The 26005-nt window shown below is 42.5% G+C and overlaps 1 protein-coding gene across 1 annotated transcript in view; it reads left to right on the top strand.

Annotated features, from left to right (window-relative positions):
* The window catches only part of cmip (c-Maf inducing protein), an 80798-nt gene that overhangs the window by 19804 nt on the left and 34989 nt on the right, over nt 1–26005 (top strand). Inside the window, exons 2-6 of the mRNA XM_061773656.1 lie at nt 15968–16093; nt 17052–17102; nt 20549–20710; nt 21322–21363; nt 21674–21736. Coding sequence (XP_061629640.1) covers nt 15968–16093; nt 17052–17102; nt 20549–20710; nt 21322–21363; nt 21674–21736 — 444 coding nt within the window. The remainder of the gene's footprint in view (nt 1–15967; nt 16094–17051; nt 17103–20548; nt 20711–21321; nt 21364–21673; nt 21737–26005) is intronic.

Genomic DNA, 26005 nt, shown 5'->3' with positions numbered 1-26005 from the left:
TTTCCGCCACCTCCAGCTCTGCTTCCTGTTTTCTCTTCAGTGCCACTGTCTCTAATCCATACATCATGGCTGGCCTCACCACTGTTTTATAAACTTTGCCCTTCATCCTAGCAGAGACTCTTCTGTCACATAACACACCTGACACCTTCCTCCACCCGTTCCAACCTGCTTGGACCCGTTTCTTCACTTCCTGACCACACTCACCATTGCTCTGGACGGTTGACCCCAAGTATTTAAAGTCCTCTACCTTTGCCATCTCTTCTCCCTGTAGCCTCATTCTTCCCCCACCACCCCTCTCATTCATGCACATATATTCTGTTTTACTTCGGCTAATCTTCATTCCTCTTCTTTCCAGTGCATGCCTCCATCTTTCTAACTGTTCCTCCAGCTGCTCCCTGCTTTCACTGCAGATCACAATGTCATCTGCAAACATCATGGTCCACGGGGATTCCAGTCTAACCTCATCTGTCAGCCTATCCATCACCACTGCAAAAAGGAAGGGGCTCAGGGCTGATCCCTGATGCAGTCCCACGTCCACCTTAAATTCTTCTGTCACACCTACAGCACACCTCACCGCTGTTCTGCTGCCCTCGTACATGTCCTGTATTATTCTAACATACTTCTCTGCCACTCCAGACTTCCGCATGCAGTACCACAGTTCCTCTCTGGGTACTCTGTCATAGGCTTTCTCTAGATCTACAAAGACACAATGTAGCTCCTTCTGACCTTCTCTGTACTTTTCCATCAACATCCTCAAGGCAAATAATGCATCTGTGGTACTCTTTCTAGGCATGAAACCATACTGTTGCTCGCAAATACTCACTTCTGTCCTGAGTCTAGCCTCCACTACTCTTTCCCATAACTTCATTGTGTGGTTCATCAACTTTATTCCTCTATAGTTGCCACAGCTCTGCACATCACCTTTGTTCTTAAAAATGGGCACCAGTACACTTTTCCTCCATTCCTCAGGCATCTTCTCACGCACTAGAATGCTATTGAACAAGCTGGTCAAAAACTCCACACCCACCTCTCCTAGATGCTTCCATACCTCCACAGGAATGTCATCAGGACCAACTGCCTTTCCATTTTTCATTCTCTTTAATGCCTTTTTAACTTCCCCCTTACTAATCATTGCCACTTCCTGGTCCACCACACTTGCCTCTTCTACTCTCCCTTCTCTATCATTTTCCTCATTCATCAACTCCTCGAAGTATTCTTTCCATCTACCTAGCACACTGCTGGCACCAGTCAACATATTTCCATCTCTATCCTTAATCACCCTAACCTGCTGCACATCCTTCCCATCTCTATCCCTCTGTCTGGCCAGCCTGTATAGATCCTTTTCTCCTTCTTTAGTGTCCAACCTGCCATACATGTCATCATATGCCTCTTGTTTTGCCTTTGCCACCTCTACCTTTGCCCTGTGTCGCATCTCAATGTATTCCTTTCGCCTCTCCTCGGTCCTCTCAGTGTCCCACTTCTTCTTAGCTAACCGTTTTCCTTGTATGATTTCCTGTACTGTGAGGTTCCACCACCAAGTCTCCTTCTCTCCTTTCCTGCCAGAAGATACACCAAGTACTCTCCTGCCTGCTTCTCTGATCACCTTGGCTGCAGTGGTCCAGTCTTCTGGAAGCTCTTTCCGTCCACCGAGAGCCTGTATCACCTCTTCCCGAAAAGCTGCACAACACTCGTCCTGTCTCAGCTTCCACCACATGGTTCTCTTCTCTGCCTTTGTCTTCCTAATTTTCCTCCCCACCACCAGAGTCATCTTACACACCACCATCCTATGCTGTCTAGCCACACTCTCCCCTACCACTACTTTACAGTTGGTAACCTCCTTCAGATTACATCGTCTGCACAAGATGTAATCCACCTGTGTGCTTCTACCTCCGCCCTTGTAGGTCACCCTATGTTCGTGCCTCTTCTGGAAAAAAGTGTTCACTACAGCCATTTGCATCATTGTTGCAAAGTCTACCACCATCTGTCCCTCCAAGTTCCTTTCCAGGATACCGTACTTACCCATCACTTCTTCATCACCCTTATTACCTTCACCAACATGTCCATTACAATCTGCACCAATTACGACTCTCTCTCTGTCTGGGATGCTCAGAACTACATCATCTAGCTCCTTCCAGAATTTCTCTTTCATCTCTAGGTCACATCCTACCTGTGGGGCATAGCCACTAATCACATTACACATAACACCCTCAATTTCAAATTTCAGCCTCATCACTCGATCTGATACTCTTTTCACCTCCAAGACATTCTTAGCCAACTCTTCTTTTAAAATAACCCCGACTCCATTTCTCTTCCCATCTACACCATGGTAAAATAATTTAAACCCTGCCCCTAAACTTCTAGCCTTACTGCCTTTCCACCTGGTCTCCTGGACACACAATATATCAACCTTTCTCCTAATCATCATGTCAACCAACTCCCGAGATTTTCCTGTCATAGTCCCAACATTCAAAGTCCCCACATTCAGTTCTAGGCTCTGTGTTTTCCTCTTCTCTTTCTGCCGAAGAACCCGCTTTCCACCTCTTCTTCTTCTTGTTCTTCTTTGACTTCGACCCACAGTAGCTGAATTTCCAACAGCGCCCTGCAGGTTGACGGCGCCGGTGGCGGACGTTGTTAACCCGGGCCACGACCGATCCGGTATGGAACTCTTTGGATGAACGCTCATATTTGTTTGGCAAGGTTTTAAGCCGGATGCCCTTCCTGACGCAACCCTCTGCATTTATCCGGGCTTGGGACCGGCCTACAGTTTGCACTGACTTGTGCCCCCCATAGGGCTGCATTAGGAAAAGATACTCGGGACTAGCAACCCATAAATACCGTATTTTCACGACCATAAGTTGCACTTAAAAGTCTTAAATTTTTCTCCAAAATGGACGGGGCGCCTTATAATGCGCCACGCCTTATGTGTGCACTGAGTTCCAACATCTATAAATGTTGTTGTGTGATGAGCGCTCTGCTTGAATATTTTATTTATTTATTTATTTTTGGCCGCTTGATTGACTGGGAGCATTTCCTGCAGACACGCTGCTTATACAGAGGAAAAGCGGACGTGGCTGAGGACAGCATGCGGACGTAAAGGGGGAAGGGTGCGTGAAGGAGGACGCTAAAGGAATGCCCCCAGTAGGTATATAGCCCCGGGGTGTGCATTGTGCAAAACAACTTCAGTTTGGCTAAGGACCCCCGAAAATGGTACCTATGAAGAGACACGCTTACGAAGCACAGTTTAAACTGCAAGCTGTCAATTATGCGGAGGAACATGGGAATCGAGCAGCTGCGAGAGAATTCAAGATAAACGAATCCATGGTTCGCAAGTGGAGGAAGCAGGAAAATGAGCTTTGCCAATTCAAGAAGACAAAGCTGAGTTTCCGCGGAAACAAGCGTCTCTACAGTCACCATTCGACTGAGGGCAATAACTCTTGCAGAAGAAATGAAAATCGAAAATTTTCAAGGCGGTCCGTCTTGGTGCTTACGTTTTATGAAACGGCGCCATTTATCCATCCGGGCAAGGACGACGGCAGAAACTTTCGTCGGATTATAAGGAAAAGCTGGCCATCTTCCGCTCCTTCTGCAGTAAAAAGATTGCTGACAAACACATCCAGCCCAACCACATCACCAACATGGACGAGGTGCCGCTCACTTTTGCTCACTTTCGACATCCTGGTGAACCACACTGTAGATAACAAGGGGACCACCACGGTAGCGATACGCACAACGGGGCACGAGAAGTCGGCTTTTACTGTTGTGCTTGGTTTCCATGGTAATGGACAGAAACTGCCACCTATGGTGATTTTTAAAAGGACAGATGGTGAACACAGCTTTACTAAGACTGGGAGGCAGTGCCGGGCGAGTTACGCCACCATATGTGAGTGGATTGTGGATGCTTGGGCTAAGGAATCTGCTTTGACTGTTGTCTGAGCTTTCGCGAAAGCCGTCATCATTGCTGAACAGCCAACCAGACTGACTCCGACAATGACGAGAGGGAACCCGGCGTGTTTGTTGGAGAACTTGAAGATGAGGACTTTGATGGATTTGTGGATGAGGATTGATCAAAAAATAACATGAGTACATTGTTAAATACTTCAATAAAGTACAACCGAACTCAGTTTTGCTCCCGCTGCCTTTTTAAAAACATTGTTTTACTGTGCATGCATGCTACCGTATGCTTTAAGATAGCGCCCAATAATGCGGTGCACCTTATGTATGTTTTAAATAGAGTAATAGACCCCGTAACCTTTTAATATGGTGCGCCCTATGGTCGTGATGGATGGATAAAAAAAAAAATAATGTGTTTGGACAAGGATACACTCACTCTTATAAATGGGATGCGGCTGTGTTCAGGAGTAATCAATCACGTTCAATGGAAATGCGCACTGATACAGTCGATTCAAGTGCCACCGTTAATATTTTTAGTGTCCATGTGCACCTGCACGCTAGTTATGTGTACCCCTGAGAATAAGTGCTTGGTGGTATAGTATATTTTTAGCAAAGGTCTGGTTGGAACGGAGTTACATTGGAGAGTAACCCAATATGAACAGCAAATTAGAAGTGTCTGGAGAGACAATAATACAACAGCTACAAAGTAAGCACACGTGTACAAAAACTGGAAATGAATCAGTTCATTACCCCAAGACAAGGAACCTTTAAGATCAAAAGTATAGTAGCATATGAAATATTTAGGATATCAGCAATGTTGTATGTTTTTGTTTACACTATTTTGCTGAGTTTTAATTTTAATTTTTGAGATCTTTGTTGTTATTTATTTAAAATTTAGCTTTGCTAAGCCACTGTATCACCCATTCAGAAATACCTCCATGACAATTTTTATACTTAAGTTTATATCGTGATATGTACGTTACAGCGAAGGGATTTATTTACTGTACATATGAATTTTAGCCATATCGCCCAGCCATAGCTGCAAGCTAGCTTGTTTTCTTTTATTAATGGTGTGTGACATAATAAGCTATAACCCGTAAAACTGCCGTAAAAGCTACTGATGCTGCTTTTTTACTAGACTTTACACCGATCTGATCAGCTTGATCGCTATCGGCCGATAATTAGCATTTTATGCTGATCGGCTTTAATGTCATAATTCGCGGCTCTGAACAATGACATCATTGATGGGCTCCGTAAAAGACATTTACTCCACATCCCCGTCGTGTACTGATCCAAAAGCTAGTTTATTTTTAGCCTTGTCACGTGTCTTGTGATGTGGTACTGTAACTATCTGACAGCCAATAAAGTTTTATTTCAACCTTGTCCGTGAAAAAACATTCGGCGGTGTGGGACATTTTTGCGGTGCCTCCGACAGACAACACGTAAGACTACAGAGATAAGACTACAAGACAAATTTGGTCTATCACAATTGCACTATGTCAGACTACTGCAGTAAAATCTTGTATTCCAATACCACCGAATCCCATCTTTTACCAACACTAGGCTTTATCTTCAAATCAAACGCCACTGGGTACACTCGGTACCATGGCAATGACAACAACAATAGATGGCTCAAATTTATTGTGTGGGGGTGAAAATAATAAAATAAGGAAAAACGTGTGGTGGTCATCACCGATGCTTGGGAGAGGACGTTCATTCATGGATTGCATGAGGTATGTCTGCTTTCACATCTGCCTTTCGTGGCGGGAAACAGCGGCACTATGAGACCCTTGGCAGTTGTCCGTTACTCTGAGTTTCCCCCAAAAGACGAAGAAACGATTTGCAGATTCCGTGAAGGTCTGTAGCCATTCTTAACCATTCTGTTAGTAACACGTAGCAACAAAAACAGCTTGGACGTAGAAGTTAGCTTCGTAGTAAAACGTGCTTGGTCTGGCGAGCAGTCAGTACGACGGCGCTGCCTGATTACGTCACTTCTCGGGCACACACAGTAAGTGAACTACAATTCCCAAAGGATTATTCGACGTTCCTTCCATATCCGTGTATTTTTCCGAAATAAATACATTTAAAATCAACGCTGATTGATTGATGAATTAATTGACATAGATGAAAACGATGGACATTTTCGCTATAATTAAACTTACTTTTAGTTAGTTTTGCAAATGTAAAATGTCATTTTAGTTAGGTAACGTTTTTTTATGAACATTCTTGTTTTTATTTTATTTGGTTTATGAAAATGTTTTGTAAATTTTAGTTGTAGTGATCTTGTTCATTTTGGTTTACTATAAAAACCTTAGTCAGCTCTGCTCCTCTTGGCTCAGTTTGGAGCCGTCAGTTTTGCTGAAATTGTACCAGGCGAAACTGTGAAAATCAAATCGCATTAAAAGCATCAGTCAGAGTGGCACACACAAACAGCAACAATGGAGAACATTGAGGGTCATGTTTTTACTTCTCAGTACCTGGCTGCTACGGTAAGGAGACTAATTTTATTCAACAGGAGAATGAGGCCAGCATGCAAATGGACGTGCTGCAACAAACTAGAGTAGAGTATAATACTGCAGCAACCATACTAGAAATAGTATATTGTAGTTCTCGGTAGTACTTTACCTGATTTTCATTACTGTAAAAAGTTTTCAATCGAAAAGATGTTGTCAGTAATATAATTAGAAATTGAGTGTTTGTTTATACAATAGCTGTCCATGTAAACATACTAATATGAGTGACCTTTTCATGGCACAGAACAGAAGCAGCATGGTCACAGCTGCACACAGCTCTCAAGAGTCTCTTTAACCTTCGTTCAGCTGTGTCTCTTATCAGACTTCCTCTATGACCCCAGTTCCTCTTTCCTTTGTAGTTGTATTTCCACTTGCTTTGCCTCCTGATGTGTCTCCTGCTTTGAGTTTGTCAGAAGCAAATAGCAAATATTATCTGTGTTTTGGCATGGGACGGATTCTGATAGGACAATAACCGTGAGCAAAAATACCGCGGCATCACTGTATTTATTTTCCAACTCTAAAATCTATTATTTTAAACATTTGGGTGAATAAAAACAACTTTTTTCCCCATTGAACACAATCTATTTTATTTTGAAACACAATATAGAATATTTGATACATTAATAAACGTTCCATGTTAACTTTAATTCATTAATTAATTAATAGTTAATCACAAGCTTCCATCAGTGATGAGCCATTTTTAGTACAGACGCTGGCTACTCGTGTTCCTTGGGGGCTACCTGGTGCCTGCGGGCACCATGTTGATCCCGGCTCTTAAATAGTGCTACAAAAAATATATAAAATACAAGTATTTACGGCGGCGCGGTGGGCGACTGGTTTGAGCGTCAGCCTCACAGTTCTGAGGACCCGGGTTCAATCCCCGGCCCTGCCTGTGATGGTACCTGGGATAGGCTCCAGCACGCCCGCGAGCCTAGTGGACAATAACAATCTACAAATGAAATTAACATGAACACACAACAGCTCTCCTCAACATTCGACAGGGCCAGTGCGGAAGCGCATCCACCAATGGCTCGCATTTGGTGGCTTCCCACAGCACCAACACACCTCCCCACCCTCGGCATTCTTCGCCCAGCCAAAAATTCCAATGTCTTTAAATAAACATTAACATGAATGATCGCCTGTTCCCCCTCCTTGAGCCGTCAACTTATAATGGTGGAGGGGTTTGTGTGTCCCAATGATCCCAGGAGCTAAGTTGTCTGGGGCTTTATTCCCCTGGCAGGGTCACCCATGACAAACAGGTCCTAGGTGAGGGACCAGACAAAGCACGGTTCTAAATACCCCTTTGATGATTCAAACCAGAGGAAAAGATTTTCCCTTGCCCAGACGCGGGTCACCGAGGACCCCCTATGGAGTCAGGCCTGGAGCTGGGGCTCGAAGGCGCCCTGCATCCATGGGAACAGCACGAAAGGGTAACGTGGGTCCCCCTTCCCATGGGTTCACCACCTGTGGGAAGGGCCATAGGGGTCGGGTGCATTGTGACTTGGGCGGTGACCGAAGGGAGGGACCTTGGCGATCCGGGACGTGATCTAGGGACGTGGAACGTCACCTCTCTGGTAGGGAAGGAACCCGGGAGCTGGTGCGCGAGGTCGAGAAGTTCCGACTAGATATAGTCGGACTCACCTCCACACACAGCTTGGGCTCTGGTACCAGTCCTCTCGAGAGGGGTTGGACTCTCTTTCACTCTGGAGTTGCCCACGGTGAGGGGTACCGAGCAGGTGTGGGTATACAACCCCAATTCCAATGAAGTTGGGACGTTGTGTTAAATATAAATAAAAACAGAATACAATGATTTGCAAATCATGTTCGACCTATATTTAATTGAATACACTACAAAGACAAGATATTTAATGTTCAAACTGAAAAACGTTATTGTTTTTAGCAAATAATCATTAACTTTGAATTTTATGACTGCAACACGTTCTAAAAAAGCTGGGACAGGGTCATGTTTACCACTGTTTTACATCACCTTTTCTTTTAACAACATTCAATAAACGTTTGGGAACTGAGGACACCAATTGTTGAAGCTTTGAAGGTGCAATTATTTCCCATTCTTGCTTGATGTACAGCTTCAGCTGTTCAACAGGACGGGGTCTCCGTTGTCGTATTTTACGCTTCATAATGCGCCACACATTTTCAATGGGAGACAGGTCTGGACTGCAGGCAGGCCAGTCTAGTACTTGAACTCTTTTACTACGAAGCCACGCTGTTGTAACACGAGTAGAATGTGGCATTGTCTTGCTGAAATAAGCAGGGGCGTCCATGAAAAAGACGTTGCTTGGATGGCAGCATATGTTTCTCCAAAACCTGTATGTACCTTTCAGCGTTAATGGTGCCTTCACAGATGTGTAAGTTACCCATGCAGTTGGCACTAACACAGCCCCATACCATCACAGATGCTGGCTTTTGAACTTTGCGTCCATAACAGTCCGGATGGTTCTTTTCCTCTTTGGCCCGGAGGACACGATGCCCACAATTTCCCAAAACAATTTGGGGCACAACCGATGTCAGAGTTTGGTCCGCATTGCCGGCAGTAAGTCGGACTCGTTTCCGGTGAGGGTTGGACTCCGCCAAGGCTCCCCTTTGACACCGATTCTGTTCATAACTTTTATGGACAGAATTTCTAGGCACAGCCGAGGCGTAGAGGGGGTCCGGTATGGTGGCCTCAGTATTGCATTTTTGTTTTTTGCATATGATGTGGTTCTGTTGGCTTCATCAAGCGGTGATCTGCAACTCTCACTTTAGTGGTTCGCAGCCGAGTGTGAAGCGGCTGGGATGAGAATCAGCACCTCCCAATCTGAGACCATGGCTCCTCAGTCGGAAAAGGGTGGACTGCCCTCTCCGGGTTGGGGATGAGATCCTGCCCCAAGTGGAGGAGTTCAAATATCTTGGGGTCTTGTTCACGGGTGAGGGAAGAATGGAACGGGAGATCGACGGGCGGATCGGTGCACGTCTGCAGTGATGCGGACTTTGTATCGGTCCGTGGTGAAGAAGGAGCTAAGCCGAAAGGCGAAGCTCTTGATTTTCCGATTGATCTACATTCCTACCCTCACCTATGGTCACAAGCTGTGGGTCGTGACCGAAAGAACAAGATCCCGGATACAAGTGGCCGAAATGAGTTTCCTCCGCAGGGTGTCCGGGCTCTCCCTTAGAGGTAGGGTGAGAAGCTTGGTCATCCGGGGACTCAGAGTAGAGCCGCTGCGGCTCCACATTGAGAGGAGCCAGATGAGGTGGCTCGGGCATCTGTTTAAGATGCCTCCTGGACACCTCCCTGGTGAGGTGTTCCGGGCACGTCCAACCGGGAGGAGACCCCGGGGACGACCCAGGACACGCTGGAGAGACTATGTCTCTCGGCTGGCCTGGTAACGCCTCGGAATCCCCTCAAAAGAGCTGGAGGAATTGGCTGGGGAGAGGGAAGTCTGGGCTTCTTTGCTGAGGCTGCTGCCCCCGCGACCCAACCTCGGATAAGCGGAGGAAAATGAATGAAAGAATGAATTAACCGCCTGGACATATATTGTTTAAAATAAAAAACATGAATATTTGAATCTTTGTATTATTTTAATATCTTAGTATTCATTGCAAAATAACAAGATACATTTTTACATGGCATCTCATCTCAATCTCATTGTACTTGTGTATAGTGATAATCAAAAAGCATTCTATTACAGGGCCAGTTTGATATAAAACACAATTATATACAATATACATAGGTAGGGGACCCCGCTCCAGCTTTCCATTAGTTTGGGTTGAGAAATTGTTGAAATCCCCTGATTGAAACCATTAAAAAATTACATTGGTCATCGCTATCGGTGGAAAACAACGTTATCATGCATCCATCCCAATTGTAAACTACAACCAAGGCAAACCACACGTAATAAAAAAGAATGATATGGTGAATTCCTTTTACCGTATGAACCCTCGCAAGCGCTGAGATCCTCCGGATCTGGCCTTTGTCATTCTCAAAGTCAGGCCACTGTGAGGCTTTGTTTTAGTTTTACAGCCCCTGTTTGTGGAACAGCCTGCCAGAGAACTTCAGGACTGCAGAGAATGTTCTTGTTTTTAAGAACAGGCTCAAGACTCACCTTTTCAAATGATCTTTTCAATAAATATTTGTTTTACTTATTTACTTTTATGTATTGTGACTTCTATTTGTAATTCCTGCTTTTATATTTTAGGTCTGTTATTTATGTTTTGATCATAGTAGCTTTTTATATCATTCTTCCACATTGATTTGACTGATTCATATTGGGCGGCACGGTGAAGGCTGGTTAGAGCGTCAGCCTCACAGTTCTGAGGACCTGGGTTCAATCCCCGGCCCCGCCTGTGTTGAGTTTGCATGTTCTCCCCGTCCCTGCGTGGGTTTTCTCCGGGCACTCCGGTTTCCTCCCACATCCCCAAAAACATGCATTAATTGGAGACTCTAAATTGCCCATGGGTGTGACAGTGTGTGCGAATGGTTGTTTGTTTGTATGTGCCCTGCGATTGGCTGGCAACCGGTTCAGGGTGTACCCCGCCTCCTGCCTGATGCTCCAGCACGCCCGCGACCCTCGTGTGAGAAGTGGCTCAGAAAATGGATGGATGGATGGATGATTCATATTGTTTAGTAATAGTTTAGTACGTCCAGTGTTCTTCTCAGAGGGAGCCCTCTGCGATGGGAGCTGTGGCCGTGGCCTTGGTGCTGCTTCTTGGGGTCCCGGTCACTGTGTGTGCAGGTTTTGATTTGATTCTAGACAAATAAGGCATTTAAAATACTATATTTTAAATGGCACTTTTTTTTCTTATGCACTCCAGGCGACATGGATCTTTTCACAGTGCCCTAATTCTTGGCACAACGATAGCACTGATACACAAGATGCATTGAGTGACGCCAGCGCACCAGAACTTCAGGGTACATGCAAGACTGCATTGCTTTGGCCCAGATGAGGTGTTTTTTTTCTTCTTCTTAAAACTGCCCAGTGGGAGCTTGGTATAAACCACAGCAAACTACTTTTGTATATAGCAGTTTACTTATTGTGAGGCCAGTGGGATTTGTCGTTATTAATAACACTCAAATGTTTATCAAACTGGTCTGGCTAATATTGCAGCAGCAATTTTTGCACAATGTACTGTCAGAAGGGATTTATGTATGTCAAGGGACTATTTGAGTTTTTATTAATTTTTACCATTGTAGATAATTATAAATGGTGCTTAATGTTAAACCGTTTGACAATGTACTTAAAAGTAAAAAAAAAGAGAGGGGGTTTTAAAGGTATTTAAAGTTGGAAGAAGAAAATACATGCTTTAAAGCTTAAAAATAACCAACTAGAATTTGTTAGATTTCAAAATGGTGCTTGAAATCCATCCATCCATCCCTCCATATTCCAGACCGCTTATCGTCACTAGGGTCGCGGGTGTGCTGGCGCCTATATCAGCTGACTTCGGGCGAGAGGCGCAGTACAACTTGAACTGGTCGCCGGCCAATCGCAGGGCACAAATAGACAAACAACCATTCACACTCACTCACATTCACACCTACAGACTATTTAGAGTCTTCAATTAACCTACCATGCATGTTTTCGGGATGTAGGAGGAAACCGGAGTACCCGAAGAAAACCCACGCAGGCACGGCCATGTATGTGGTAGCCTGATGGATTTTTTATCGATTTTTTTAAGTCTTCGTCAATCATCTAGACTGAAAAACATTATGTCAAATATTTGTATATACTCTATACTGTATGTACTGTAGGTAATAACCAATATTTTAGCTTCCTACTTTACAATTTGTTTCAGGAGTGGTGCACAATCCAAGTTCCTTCTAAAGTAATTGTAACACAAATTGTTAATCATAAATTATACAGGAAATAATGATTTCTAACTTTCTCGCGTCACTGTTTCTTAGCTTGAGTATTTTTGTTTGTTGGTTTTTTTCTTGTTTTTTTTACCTCCTCACGGATTCTCTCCCTGGAAACACACAAAAAACATACTTCTCCATCTTGTTTCTATGGTAACAGCAGTAAGAGGAGATGGCAGCGAGATTATGTTGCCTCTTCTTCTTTGATGGAAAGACAAAGAGATTTATAGAAATTGAAGGAAAACAAAAACTGTCTCCTAGAGAAAAAAAAGATGGAAGGAATGACATGTTCGTAAAGAATGAGCTTTTAGAGACGGAGAGGAAAAGTAGGTAGAAAATCGCCACATGCTCTTGAGCAGGATGGGGTATCTATGGTAACCTTGACTGGCTATCAGAAAATTGAAGCCCCATCTGTTTTCTTATTCCATGCTACCACACCTTGTTGACGAACAGTTCTCATTTTATCTTACAATTTAATATTCTACCCTTGATATTTGGGTTACGTAGTGTTGCTGTAAAATACAGACAAAACACTATAGTGTACAATAAAGAAGACCAAGCCCTTCCGCAAATAGCGAAAAACCGCAGTAATTGCCGTCCCCCTAAAAATCTTTAGAATTGCCTAATCGTTTAATCCGAAAATATACCACAAACTATGATCCCAAAACAGTTTAATATTTACACCTTTACACCAATTAACCAATTTACAATTACATTAAAAGAAAAGCGTGTCTGTTCTTTGCCTGTGTGTATTTTCACCATAGAAACTGGTGTGACTGGTGTAAATAAAGAAAACCACCTGTCTGCCTGACACTCTAGTATGTCAGATGGGCTTGGCTTGATTGGAGCTGTGGTTCTGTCTCTCTGTGTGTGTGTGTGTGCGTGTGCGTTTGTGTGTGTGTGTGCCAGAGGAGGGCAGAGACATGATTGTTTCGAGAAGAAACATGGAGGCAGTGGAGTAATGCCAGAACAACCCATAGAGGCCTGTTAGAACAAAACAAAACAAATAAGACTACAGTGACCTTCATTTACATTATATTTAGTGATGCAATGAAATTCGGGCCACCAAAATGTTTCGGCCGAGAATGGCCCGAAAGCGCATTTTTGCTTTCGGACCAAAAGACTTTCTTCGCCAAAATAAAGCAGCCGAAACAGGATGTTAACTGAAAAATATTTACCTTGTGTCCTGCACCCCATGTAGTGATGATAGCTCTGTGTTACATTTGTTCATTTGACATGTCAACATGACCATACATGAAGCTATTCTCCTCCTCATCTGATTGTGCTTGTTGATTTACCTTTACTACTTTCTTGGCAAGAAGTAACATTTCAACACAATGTTTTTAGTATTTGCTCTAATACCTGATACAATGAGAGGGCAAGGCTGGTTGATTATAAACTACACTCTCAACCCGGATAGGTAGAGTTTAAAAACTTGAGTAACCCGTTGCTTTAAAATTTCCAAGTAATCACAATCATTGCCCACCCATTGAGCTGAATTACTGTAAACTTGAATTACAGTAACTCACCGTCAACAGTGTTTGAGCAAAAACAATGTTTTTATTCATTGTGGTGCTGATAACTGCAATGTCACTCTATTGCACTCAACCCACAAGTCAGGGTTTCATTAAAAAACAAAAAAAAACAAAGCATCATAAATGTAACGCCAGAGTTACATAGGACACGCATTTAACAAACTATGGGTAACATCAAAACACATGATCAATGTTACGTTAATCCTTACAGTTCATGAACATTAAGAATCAACATCTTTATAATGGCAACAGTTCAACATTTTATGGCGCAATGCATGCTGGGAGCCACACGACTTCACAATTCTGCTCCATGGAAAATAGAGTAACGGCAACCCAAATCCCATGGTGCAGTGGAAACTGTCGTTAATTACTGTATCCTCCTGACTACCAGAGAAAAAATATTATCAATCCACCATTTTTTTAAACAAATCAGAAAGAGGTAGGCACCAAAGGGCCACCTTTGTTCTAAATGTCCTCTATAGACGGCAAAAGGAGATATTCAAGTTTACAAATGTCCACTGCAGATGACAAATTTGAAATACAGTGGAATCTAGATAGAACGGACTAATGGGGGGGGGGGGGTCATCCGATATAGTCGATGGTCTGGTACATTGGAGCACTTTTTTTTTAGGCCATATGCACCCATATTACGCTACAGTGCAAAATTATTGTTGTGTAGATTTTTTTAATTTTTTTTGGGTGGTCTAAAACGCCCAGTACAGTACAAAGTTATTCAAAAATGAATATTAAAAAAAGCTTTAAAATGCTTGAAACGTTAACATTTTATCCAAACTTACGACGCGGGTGTGGTTGGTCATGGTGACAAGTTATACTTACTCATTCTCATTACAAGGATTCATAATACAAACTATGTAGAATTTGCAACTACAATCTGAGTTAAAGCCCCTAAAAACCTACAGAAATGACTTGTCATTCCCTCATTTCAGACTGATTGCTAAATCTTTGTCACCTTCAATACAGACAGAAGACAAAGATTTTTTTTAATTCAGTGTTTAACGAGAATAGCATTTAGTGGAGTGCTGAACTCTGACATGGTAAAATTGTAAAGAATAGCACAGAGCGTCCTTTTCGTATGTTTTTCGGGTTACATTGTGGCGAACAGCATTTACTGCAGTCAACAACGTGTGCTGTGATAATAAAGGTGCAGGAGACGGAAAGGAATGGCCTTTATACAGTATATAGCTGCGAATACCATGCCATGATGATCCACTGTTGGGATATTGACTTATGAACACTTCTGTGGTCTTCACTTTGGCATAGTGTTTTATTCAGTCCAACTCTTTCTTATAAATTTTAGTATTATTTATTTTGGTATCCGCACTTATTTTGTAACATGATTGATCTGAGTGAGCAGTTGTTCAGTTACTGATAGAATTTTCTGACTTTAAAAGACAAAGGCCTGCTCCTCACTCTTTATTGTGTCAGTTTTTCTTTTTTTAAAAAAACCCACATTCTTATAAATGCCGCAATGTTCTTCATTGGTATCTAATTAGGGTTCAAATGACGTTTGTTGGGCCAATTTTTGTGGTCGTACAGTAAGTCTCCCTTCACACTGTGACGCTAATGTTTGGGAAATGAAATGATTCATGTGTTGCAATTTCTACATCTCTGAAAGACGCATGCCCAATAATAGATCCTTTGTGGCATCAGGCATTTTTCTCCAAACCTCTCTTGAGACTCACAGGGTAAACAAGCTCATTTTCTATTGTTGCTTCTGACTGTCTTCATATTTTTCTCACCCACGACTGCTTCCCCAAAGCTTTCTCTTATCCAGGGTTCGGAAACTTGCGGGACTTTGTCATTGTTTCAGTAATAATTTGGAAACTACAATGGTAAACAGGTTGTGGCCTTTTTGACAGCAACCACTTGCAGCTGGTTTAGACGACCACTACTGGGCTTCATAAACACTGGCCTCATAAACATTGTTACCATGTTCATGGGATTAATTGTCTTGCTACGTTTCTTTCAGATTCCGAAATTTCAGCAAAATTTTTGATCACAGCTGACAAAGACAAAATTGCATTGTGTTTTGTTTGTGTCAACTCAGTCAGCCCAGGGTACATTTAGTTTTCCTTATCAGATGTATCAGTAAAAATAAATGCCACATCGTCACTCCAGCTCTGAAAGTGTTGTAAAGTGTCCATTATTCTCGTCCACAGCCCACTGGTTACATGGAGACGTCGTTGTCCTACAGCTCAATAGAGGACTTGCAGCTGCTTTCATGGGACAATGCACCAAAGTACTGTGTCCAGCTCAGCTTCCCTGGTGGCACAGTCCTGTTGCAGGTAAAACTTGTTTTTAGGCTTTGTGTGGCATGTGGCAGCATTTCGCATGGTTGGTTATTCATACCTAAATTATTTATTACATGACAAGTTTAAGACCAAATTGGATAACACCTCTACAAACAGTGGAACTTTTAAAGTTAACTACATGTTCAGTGATGCTAGTTGACTTTTAATCATTTGTTTCAGAGTCAAACTGCAAACAAAGTATGTTTGTGTTTCAAGTAAAACAAGACACTCATAGACAGCTGACTCAAGAAAACTAATCAACATGTTTGCCTATTCTCTGACATGTTTACAACTACAATGCATATGGAATATATGGGGGAATATGGAATAAAACAATCAGTTTCGCAACTGATGTGGAGGCGTTCCGCTTTATTTCAGTTGTTTTCACACAAATATGTGTCATTGTCCATTATAGAGGTTGCTGTTGTTCCAACATTTCTCCAATTGTGTAACTGTGTAACCTGTTACTACCATTACATAAGAACATTTCCAGTTTACCAATGCTCCCTGCCAGCTGTTCGGACCCCTGCCAGGTGGATCCCTTTTGTGATTTTAGGCAAACTTCCAGTGGTTGCTATCAGAAATCCAACATCACGCAAGGTTATTTCAAGAGTATGTTGGCAACTGCAAAACTTGGGATACAGTATACGTATCTAAACACTGAACACTGAACATTCAAGTTAGAAATTAATTTGATTCCAATTTGATTATTGTGTACAACTGCACATAATTTTTTTTCTGGAAATTTAAGTTTGCAGTCCTTGTGCGATTTTATATTTAAATAAGAAAGAATGAAGTATGAGTTAAGTTAAGGAATAATACAAGCCATCTAGGGTGTTTAATGACTCTTAACATACATTCCCCCATTACTCGAAGAACCTTTGTAGTCTGTTGATTTGCTTTTTCTTACCTCTGACCGAATGTGATGAATTACATGTGTCTTTGCCAACAGGCTGCTAACAGCTACTTAAGGGACCAGTGGTTTCACTCCTTACAGTGGAAGGTAAGCTTTGTTTTTAGTTTCATTGATACTGCTAAAACATACAGGATGTTTTAGCAGTATCAATGCCAGAAGCCAACTCAAACCTTATTGCACTGTGTGATATTCCCACTACAACTTGTATGTGTGTGTACTGTATAGGATTTGGATTTGCTTTTATTTTGCTTTGTTTTACTCTTCCGTCTGCAGCCAGGTCGGCATTGCAAATTAGAATTTGTTCTCAATTGCCTTACCCGGATAAATAAAGGTTAAATATAAAAAAACAACATGCTCCACAGACATGACAGCATGACAGTATGATGCTGTGCTTACAGTAGCTTCACCACGAAGTGTGCATGAGAGAGTTCAGAGTAGCTCACTGTGACTCTGTATTCTTCCTTGTTTCTTCAAAATCAAATTGATAGAACATAAACTCTCGTAATAAGTCAGCTCTAATCCTTCACCACCATTTGTCATACTACTGCAATACACTGTAGGTTTGCTTGTATGAGAAAAAAAAGCCCAAATTAAATATATAACTCCTTGGGAATGAAGACCGCTTTCAATTAGTGATTTGCGGTGTTTCATGAATATACAACCCTGAACAAACTTATTAGACCAGCGCCACCTGTGGAACTCAGAAAACATCCAGCATCATCATGGGGACTCTTTCATTTTCAGTGAACTACACTTTTTACCAGTTTGAATAGGAATGAGAAATTTAAACTCAATTCACCTTTTTCTTCATTTATCTTCTGTACCACTTATCCTCACTAGGGTCGCGGGCATGCTGGAGCCTATCCCAGCTATCTTCGGGCGAGATGCGGGGTACACCCTGAACTGGTCGCCAGCCAATCGCAGGGCACATATAAACAAACAACCATTCGCACTCACATTCATACCTACAGGCAATTCAGAGTCACCTTTTTAAGCTAAATATATATTTTTTCGGTTAATAAATTACAAAATTCATGGATAACAGTCAAGTTGGCAAGCAGCAGCGATGAATTGGCCCTTTGACGCACTTTTTCATGGCAAATCCTCGAAATGAGCATCAAACATTGACTCCATGCTCCGCCGATATTAGATGCCGTAGGCAAAAAAACATTCACAATTTAGGGGTGCTGCTGTCTGACTTTTTGGGGTGTTGTGTGGTTAACGCATTCAGTGCCATCCATTTCATAATACAACTAGAGTGCCAGCCATTTTAGAGCATTTTGACAGATTTTTCAAGACCCACAGAATATTGTGTTCTACAATTGTACTGTATATACACTGAATGTACCAAATGAAAGAATACTCTCCTCTTTCAGCAGAAAAAAAGTTTGTTTCTACCTTTTTCCGTTCCTCTGAAATCAGCAGTTGAATATAAGTAGGTTTTACTAAGTTCACCAATTTTCTGCCAGAAAGCTGAGGAAATGGGGGCTTTTTAAAAAAAAAAAAAAAAGAAGCATACAGTAACTTTTATGCACACTTGTGTGTTTTATTTCATGAACAAGCTAAAATAACATTTAGGAATGGCTTTTGATTTAACAATAATATTGTATTTATCAATATGTCCTCCCACATCCTAAAAACATGCATAGTAGGTTAATTGAAGACTCTAAATTGCCTGTAGGTGTGAATGTGAGTGCGACTGGTTGTTTGTTTATATTTGCCCTGGGATTGGCTGGCGACCAGTTCAGGGTGTACCCCGCATCTCGCCCGAAGATAGCTGGGATAGGCTACAGCACGCTCGTGACCCTCCATACTGTATATGGCAATCGTAATCTGCGTAAACGTCCTAGATCTCTGTCATACTTCATAACACACACACGGACATCAGTACTTACACTACTAGTGAAACAAATACGTTGCGAAATCTATACATATACATTATCTGTTCGATTGTAAAATCATTGCGTCAACTCGTGCCGACTGTGCAGCAACATGGCAGTCATTTCCTGTTTGTGTGAATGGGCAGAGTAGAGAAAACTGGGTTGCTATTGAATCTAAAATCGCCCCCATAGGCTGGCCATAGCATTTCAGTACAATGCTTCCCAAGCCCAATACCTGCTGGGGAATTGCATGAGGTTCTCCTGTGTCCAATGCACTAAAATAAATATATATATATATATTTTTTAAATGACAAATATCATTCTTGGCACTGAATGTTTGGCTTCTAAACAACGACTTTTGTCGTTCTTGGCATTGAACGAGTTAAAATACATACAGATCAATATCACCAAACAGTGCATTTTGGTCCTCATCAGAATCACTCAGTCATCATGAAAATGTAGCATGATAATGAAACTCTGAGTCTGAGGTCTTATCATGAGTGGTCAAACATTTGCACATACTGTATATCGGTGGTACAATGCTAAATCTCTTAAAATGGGTTTCCTTCATTTTATACCATTATTTTTCCATTGGATGTTTGTGTACTACACTGTGTGTAGTAAGTGTCTAAATGATACCAAAATAATATGACATTGTTTTACTGTCCACAACAAGTTATGTGATTAAAAGTCACATTGATCATTTACGGTATATTCTATTTTCATGATCATATTGAACATTTTGCAATTACTGTCGTTATTGGGTAACTAATTGACTATTTAAGAAACCCTCAGATTTTTTTCTGTGACATTATGACCAGCATTTAGTCTTTTTTCATTTGCGGCTGAAACAGTGGATAGTTGCAGAATCAATATTTACACTTATATTTTGTCATTTTTATAATTTATGTGTATACAGTAGTTGGATTTTGTCAAGCTTAACATGTCCACCATGTCATGGTGAAATATCAGTTAATATAATAACCTTTTAGAAATGTTAAATATATTTGTTAAAAGGTACACAGTCAGCTTGCTAATGGAATCATATTGCTAAGTGAAGGGCCACCATGTGGTCATAAAACGTTACCATTAGACAAAAACCCGGTCATTGTCTACAGTGACAGAAAGATGGCATATACAGTATTTGCTGTTTTTATGTATATTGTCTGGTTGCAATTACAGTAATTTATAAAAACAACTGTGGGAGCTTGATCAATATACATTAAATTTCTAACACCATAACATCTACTTATTACAATGAATATGAAATTCAGTGGAAAATCCAAGTTTTTGGAGTGAAATGGAGAAGTCTCAAAGGCACTTGATGGCGATTTTAACTTATATATTTTTACCACGCGTATTTAATAATCTGTGAGTTTTTTTTGTTGTTTTTTTTTTTTTTTTCACATATTGAAGTCCACGGAAAGGCAATTCATTTGTTGGAGTAATAAAAACAGTAATTCCAATAAAATTAGCAAAATATCATTTCAGTTATAAAGCTTCAACATATTTGTGTATTAACAAACCAAGTATAGGGATTTTGGTCTTTACCAATTTTGCTAATTTCAGGCAGCTGAAACGTGAACCTTACATCAAGTGGTGGTCATTTCTCTGCATACACAAATGCTTTCTTGTATGACTTATTTTCTGTAGAAAAAGATCTACAAATACCGTAAGGTGTTGAACAATCCAAGCCGCTGGGAAGTTGTGCTGAAGGAGATCAGAGCGCTCGTAGACATGGCTCTGACCTCACCTCTGCAGGACGAGTCCATCCATCAGGCCCCTCTTCATATCATCTCTACTTTGCTGGCTGAGGTAGCAACACACATACAAAATCATGCGTAAATTACCAAGGGTTTCCTCTTCCATCTTTTACTCTTTCCTCTTTAGGTCAAATAATTTTTGAGGGGAAACTCTGAGGTGGAACACAGTCTCTTCCAGGTTAAAATTGTTATGTTTTAAATAAAAATTTAACAATCTGACCTGCAAGTGTTTAAAAGTTAATCAGGTTCTACTGCACACCAATGACTGTTTCTTTTTGTCCATTTCACCCATCATATTTAATGTGAAGATATACAGCAGAGTCACAAATGAACCCTTTTTACTAAAGTAATGCACTGTATTAAATTGTTAATACACACAAGCCGGTAAGAGATGTTCAAAAGTATACTGCATATTACTCATTAAAATGAAGTCATCATTTCCCAAAGTGACTTAAACTATATGAAAACTGTTTATGATGTTACCATGTTTTTCCTTTGGTCTCTAATGGCTCTTATTATTGGAATTTCCCCCATTGTTTTCATCTTATTCTTGTTTGTGTGCTTGTATTTGTCAGTATTTCCGAGGCAGTCTATTTTATTGAAGGTGGTGTATTTTAGCGTGACACAATCACAATGTGTTTTCTTTCTTTCTTTGTTCCTCAGAACTCTAATCTGAGTACACAGGATCACGAGAACATCATTGTGGTAAGAGTGACGGTAACAAATTCACATTTTATTTTTGTGGGTTTTGATATTGGGTATTTGTCAGATTTAGTATATAGTATATTAAAGTGTTGACGTTGAAACAAAGTAATGAATAATGACACATTTTCTGTTGCCACTGTCGATGAAGTGGTATCTGAGCTAGCACAAACAGAGGGCTTTGTTTGTGATGGTTTTATAATTCACCTGTGTAGCGTTTTGACATTCTGACTTGGCACATCAATTCCCCCGGCCCTCATTGGAATACAGTTTTCATCTATCCCTGTGTATGTGTGTTCGTCTGTATTTACAGGCCATTGCACCTCTTCTGGAAAACAACCACCCACCGCCAGATCTTTGTGAGTTCTTCTGTAAGGTGAGGTGATAGGTGTCTTGATTAAGCTGTAACTCGACTGAACATAGTATTTTACGTAATAGAGACGTTAATGTCGAAGTCGAAGAAGAAGAAGAGGTGGAAAGCGGGTTCTTCGGCAGAAAGAGAAGAGGAAAGCACAGAGCCTAGAATCAGAATCAGAATCATCTTTATTTGCCAAGTATGTCCAAAAACACGCAAGGAATTTGTCTCCGGTAGTTGGAGCCGCTCTAGTACGACAACAGACAGTCAATTTACAGAACACTTTGGAGACAGAAAGACATTGACAAAAAAAAACAGTCACTGAGCAGTAAAGGCTTGCAAGTTATCTGGTAATGCCGGTACATATTATTATTATTATTTTTTTTTACAATTGTGCAAAAAGATGCAGAGTCCTCTAGCACTTAGATCAGTTCGAATGACTAATATTGCAATAGGGCGCCGAGACTTCAAGGAGTGTATGCGGTTTAAAGTGACGAGTAGTGCGATAGTCTGGGACAATGTTGGTTGTGCAAATGTTGCAGATACTCCTCAATCAGTGTGCAAATGGAGCAGATGCTACTCTGGCATGAGTGGCCAGTATATGCAAATAGTGCAGTATGGCGAGACAACTACAGTGAGTGCACGAGTAATACATAATTGGCCCCACAGAAATGTGACAACAAACTCAAGTCAGAAAATTGCTAGCATGTTGTAATGAAATTGTAGGTTAGGTGTTTAAGAAGTTGATCGCAAGAGGGAAGAAGCTGTTGGAATGTCTGCTAGTTCTAGTTTGCATTGATCGGTAGCGCCGACCTAAGGGAAGGAGCTGGAAGAGCCGGTGACCGGGGTGCGGAGGGTCCGAGAGGATTTTGCACGCTCTTGTCTTGGTTCTGGCAGCGTGCAAGTCCTCAATGGTGGGTAGGGGGGTACCGACAATCCTTGCAGCAGTTTTGATTTTCCGTTGCAGTCGGAGTTTGTCCTTTTTTGTAGCAGCACCAAACCAGACTGTGATGGAAGAACACAGGACTGATTCGATGACCGCTGTGTAGAACTGTGTCAGCGGCTCCGGTGGCAGGCCATGCTTTCTCAGAAGCCGCAGGAAGTACATCCTCTGCTGGGCCTTTTTGAGGACAGAGTTGATGTTGGTCGCCCACTTCAGGTCCTGAGAGACTGATATTCCCAGGAACTTGAAGGTTTCGACGGTTGACACAAGGCAGCTGGACAACGTGAGGGGCAGCTGTGGCGAAGGATGCCTCCTGAAGTCCACGATCATCTCTACAGTCTTGAGCGTGTTCAGCTCCAGGTTGTGTCGGCCGCACCACAGCTCCAGCCGCTCCGCTTCCTGTTGATATGCAGACTCGTCACCGTCCTTGATGAGGCCGATGACGGTGTCATCTGCAAACTTCAGGAGTTTGACAGTCGGGTGCGCTGAGGTGCAGTCGTTTGTGTAGAGAGAGAAGAGCAGTGGAGAGAGGACACAACCTTGGGGCGCCCCAGTGCTGATGCTGCGTGTGGATGAGGTGGCCTCCCCCAGATTCTCCTGCTGTGTCCTGCCCGTCAGAAAGCTGTAAATCCACTGGCAGATGGCAGGTGAGACGCTGAGCTGGAGAACCTTGGATGAAAGGAGTTCAGGGTTGATGGTGTTGAACGCTGAACTGAAGTCCACAAACAGGATCCTCGCGTAGGTCCCTGCACTGTCGAGGTGTTCTAGGATGAAGTGCAGTCCCATGTTGACTGCATCATCCGCAGACCTGTTCGCTTGGTAGGCAAATTGCAGGGGGTCCAGCAGGGGACCTGTGACACTCTTGAGGTGGTCCAGCACGAGACGTTCAAAGGACTTCATGACCACAGATGTCAAAGCGACAGGCCTGTAGTCATTGTAAAGATGATTCTGATTCTGATTCTGATTTAGACCCGAGATTGCAGTCTTGGGGACTGGAATGATGGTGGAGCGTTTGAAACAGGATGATACTTCACACAGTTCCAGAGATCTATTGAAGATCTGAGTGAAGACCGGCACGAGCTGGTCCGCGCAGAATTTGAGGCAGGATGGAGACACGTGGTCCGGGCCTGCCGCTTTGTTAATCTTTTGTTGTTTGAAGATGCGTCTCACATCCTGTTCATGGATGGTTAACACAGAGGTCAGAGGTGTGATTGTGGTCGGGGTGCGGCCGGGTGGGTGTGGGGTGTGAAACTGTCCTTTTCAAATCTGCAGTAGAAGGTATTCAAGTCGTTGGCTCGTGTGCTATTGTTCTCGTCGCTTGTATTTAGTCAGCGATTGGAATGCATGCCAGACTGATTTAGAGTCGTTAGTGTTAAACTGTTTCCAACTTTGCTGCATAGTTCCTCTTATGCAATGTTAATTTCTTTAGTCAGCTGGTTTCTAGCTCGATTATACAGGGCCCTGTCCCCGCTCTGATATGCATCCTCCTTAGCTTGGCAAAGCTGCTTAAGTTTAGCAGTGAACCACGGCTTGTTGTTGTTAATTGTGCGAAAAATTTTGTTGGTACACACACATCTTCACAGAAACTGATATAGGATGTAACAGTGTCCGTATATTCATCCAGGCTCCCAGCTGAATTTTCAAAGACACTCCAGTCTGTGCAGTCTAAGCAGCTCTGAAGTTCCATCTTTGCTTCATTGGTCCACTTTTTCACTGTTTTCACTGTAGGCTTTGCGCATTTAAGTTCTTGCCTGTACGTCGGTATTAAGTGAATTAAGCAGTGATCAGACGAGCCCAGGGCTGCACGAGGTATAGCACGGTATGCGTTTTTTACCGTAGTGTAGCAGTGGTCTAAAATGTTATTTTCCCTGGTAGGACAGTCGATGTGCTGGTTGTATTTAGGGAGTTTGTGGTTGAGTTTAGCTTTGTTAAAGTCCCCGAGAATAATGAGGGGTGAGTCCGGGTGTTTTTTTTTCAATTTCGTTGACTTGTTCGGCGAGCGTTAGCAGTGCGGTGTTCATGTTAGCTTGAGGCGGAATGTAGACTCCAGCCAGGATGAATGATGCGAACTCACACGGCGAGTAGAATGGCTTACAGTTCAAAAACAGCGACTCCAAATGCGGGCTGCAGTGTGTGCTGAGCTCCGTGACGTCCATACACCATTTTCCGCCCTTTGTTTTCCCCGATGATTCCATGTTGCGGTCCGCTCGATGAGTATGGAAGCCGGGAAGCATGACGGCGCCATCGGGTACAGCGTCGCAAAGCCAGGTCTCTGTGAAGCACATGGCGGCGGTACGGCCGAAGTCTTTACTGGTCTTTAACAGAACATGAAGCTCGTCAATTTTGTTGGGTAGGGAGCGTACATTAGCGAGGTGGATCGACGGGAATGGCAATCTTTATCCTCTCTTGCGGAGTTTCACCTGGATGCTGGCTCGCTTCCCTCTGTGGCGCCGCTTCCGTCTCCATGCGCCGAAAACCGCGGACGCCGCTCCGGTGAGTAACTCGGGGGAAAAAACTGAGCGGATTTGCGAAAGTTGGTGACAGAAAGTCCGGAGTAGCCTCCTTTATAGTTAGCAGGTCTCCCCTTGTGTAAGTGAGTCGTGTAAGGTCTCCAAAGACAGACGAAAAACCCAAAAACAAAAACAATACTAGAGAGAGCGCTACCGAGGCGACCACACTGATCGGCGCCATCTTGGTATATCTGAAAGTGGGGACTTTGAATGTTGGGACTATGACAGGAAAATCTCGGGAGTTGGTTGACATGATGATTAGGAGAAAGGTTGATATACTGTGTGTCCAGGAGACCAGGTGGAAAAGCAGTAAGGCTAGAAATTTAGGGGCAGGGTTTAAATTATTTTACCATGGTGTAGATGGGAGGAGAAATGGAGTCGGGGTTATTTTAAAAGAAGAGTTTGCTAAGAATGTCTTGGAGGTGAAAAGAGTATCAGATCGAGTGATGAGGCTGAAACTTGAAATTGAGGGTGTTATGTATAATGTGATTAGTGGGTATGCCCCACAGGTAGGATGTGACCTAGAGGTGAAAGAGAAATTCTGGAAGGAGGTAGACGAAGTAATTCTGAGCATCCCAGACAGAGAGAGAGTCGTGATTGGTACAGATTGTAATGGGCATGTTGGTGAAGGAAATAGGGGTGATGAAGAAGTGATTGGTAACTACGGCATCCAGGAAAGGAACATGGAGGGACAGATGGTGGTAGACTTTGCAAAAAGGATGCAAATGGCTGTAGTGAACACTTTTTTCCAGAAGAGGCAGGAACATAGGGTGACCTACAAGAGCGGCGGTAGAAGCGCTCAGGTGAATTACATCTTGTGCAGACAATGTAATCTGA

Source organism: Phyllopteryx taeniolatus, chromosome 5, assembly GCF_024500385.1.
Source record: "Phyllopteryx taeniolatus isolate TA_2022b chromosome 5, UOR_Ptae_1.2, whole genome shotgun sequence".
Lineage (NCBI taxonomy): Eukaryota > Metazoa > Chordata > Actinopteri > Syngnathiformes > Syngnathidae > Phyllopteryx > Phyllopteryx taeniolatus.
Note: the sequence above shows the minus strand (reverse complement) of the source record. Positions and strands in the feature narration are given on the sequence as shown.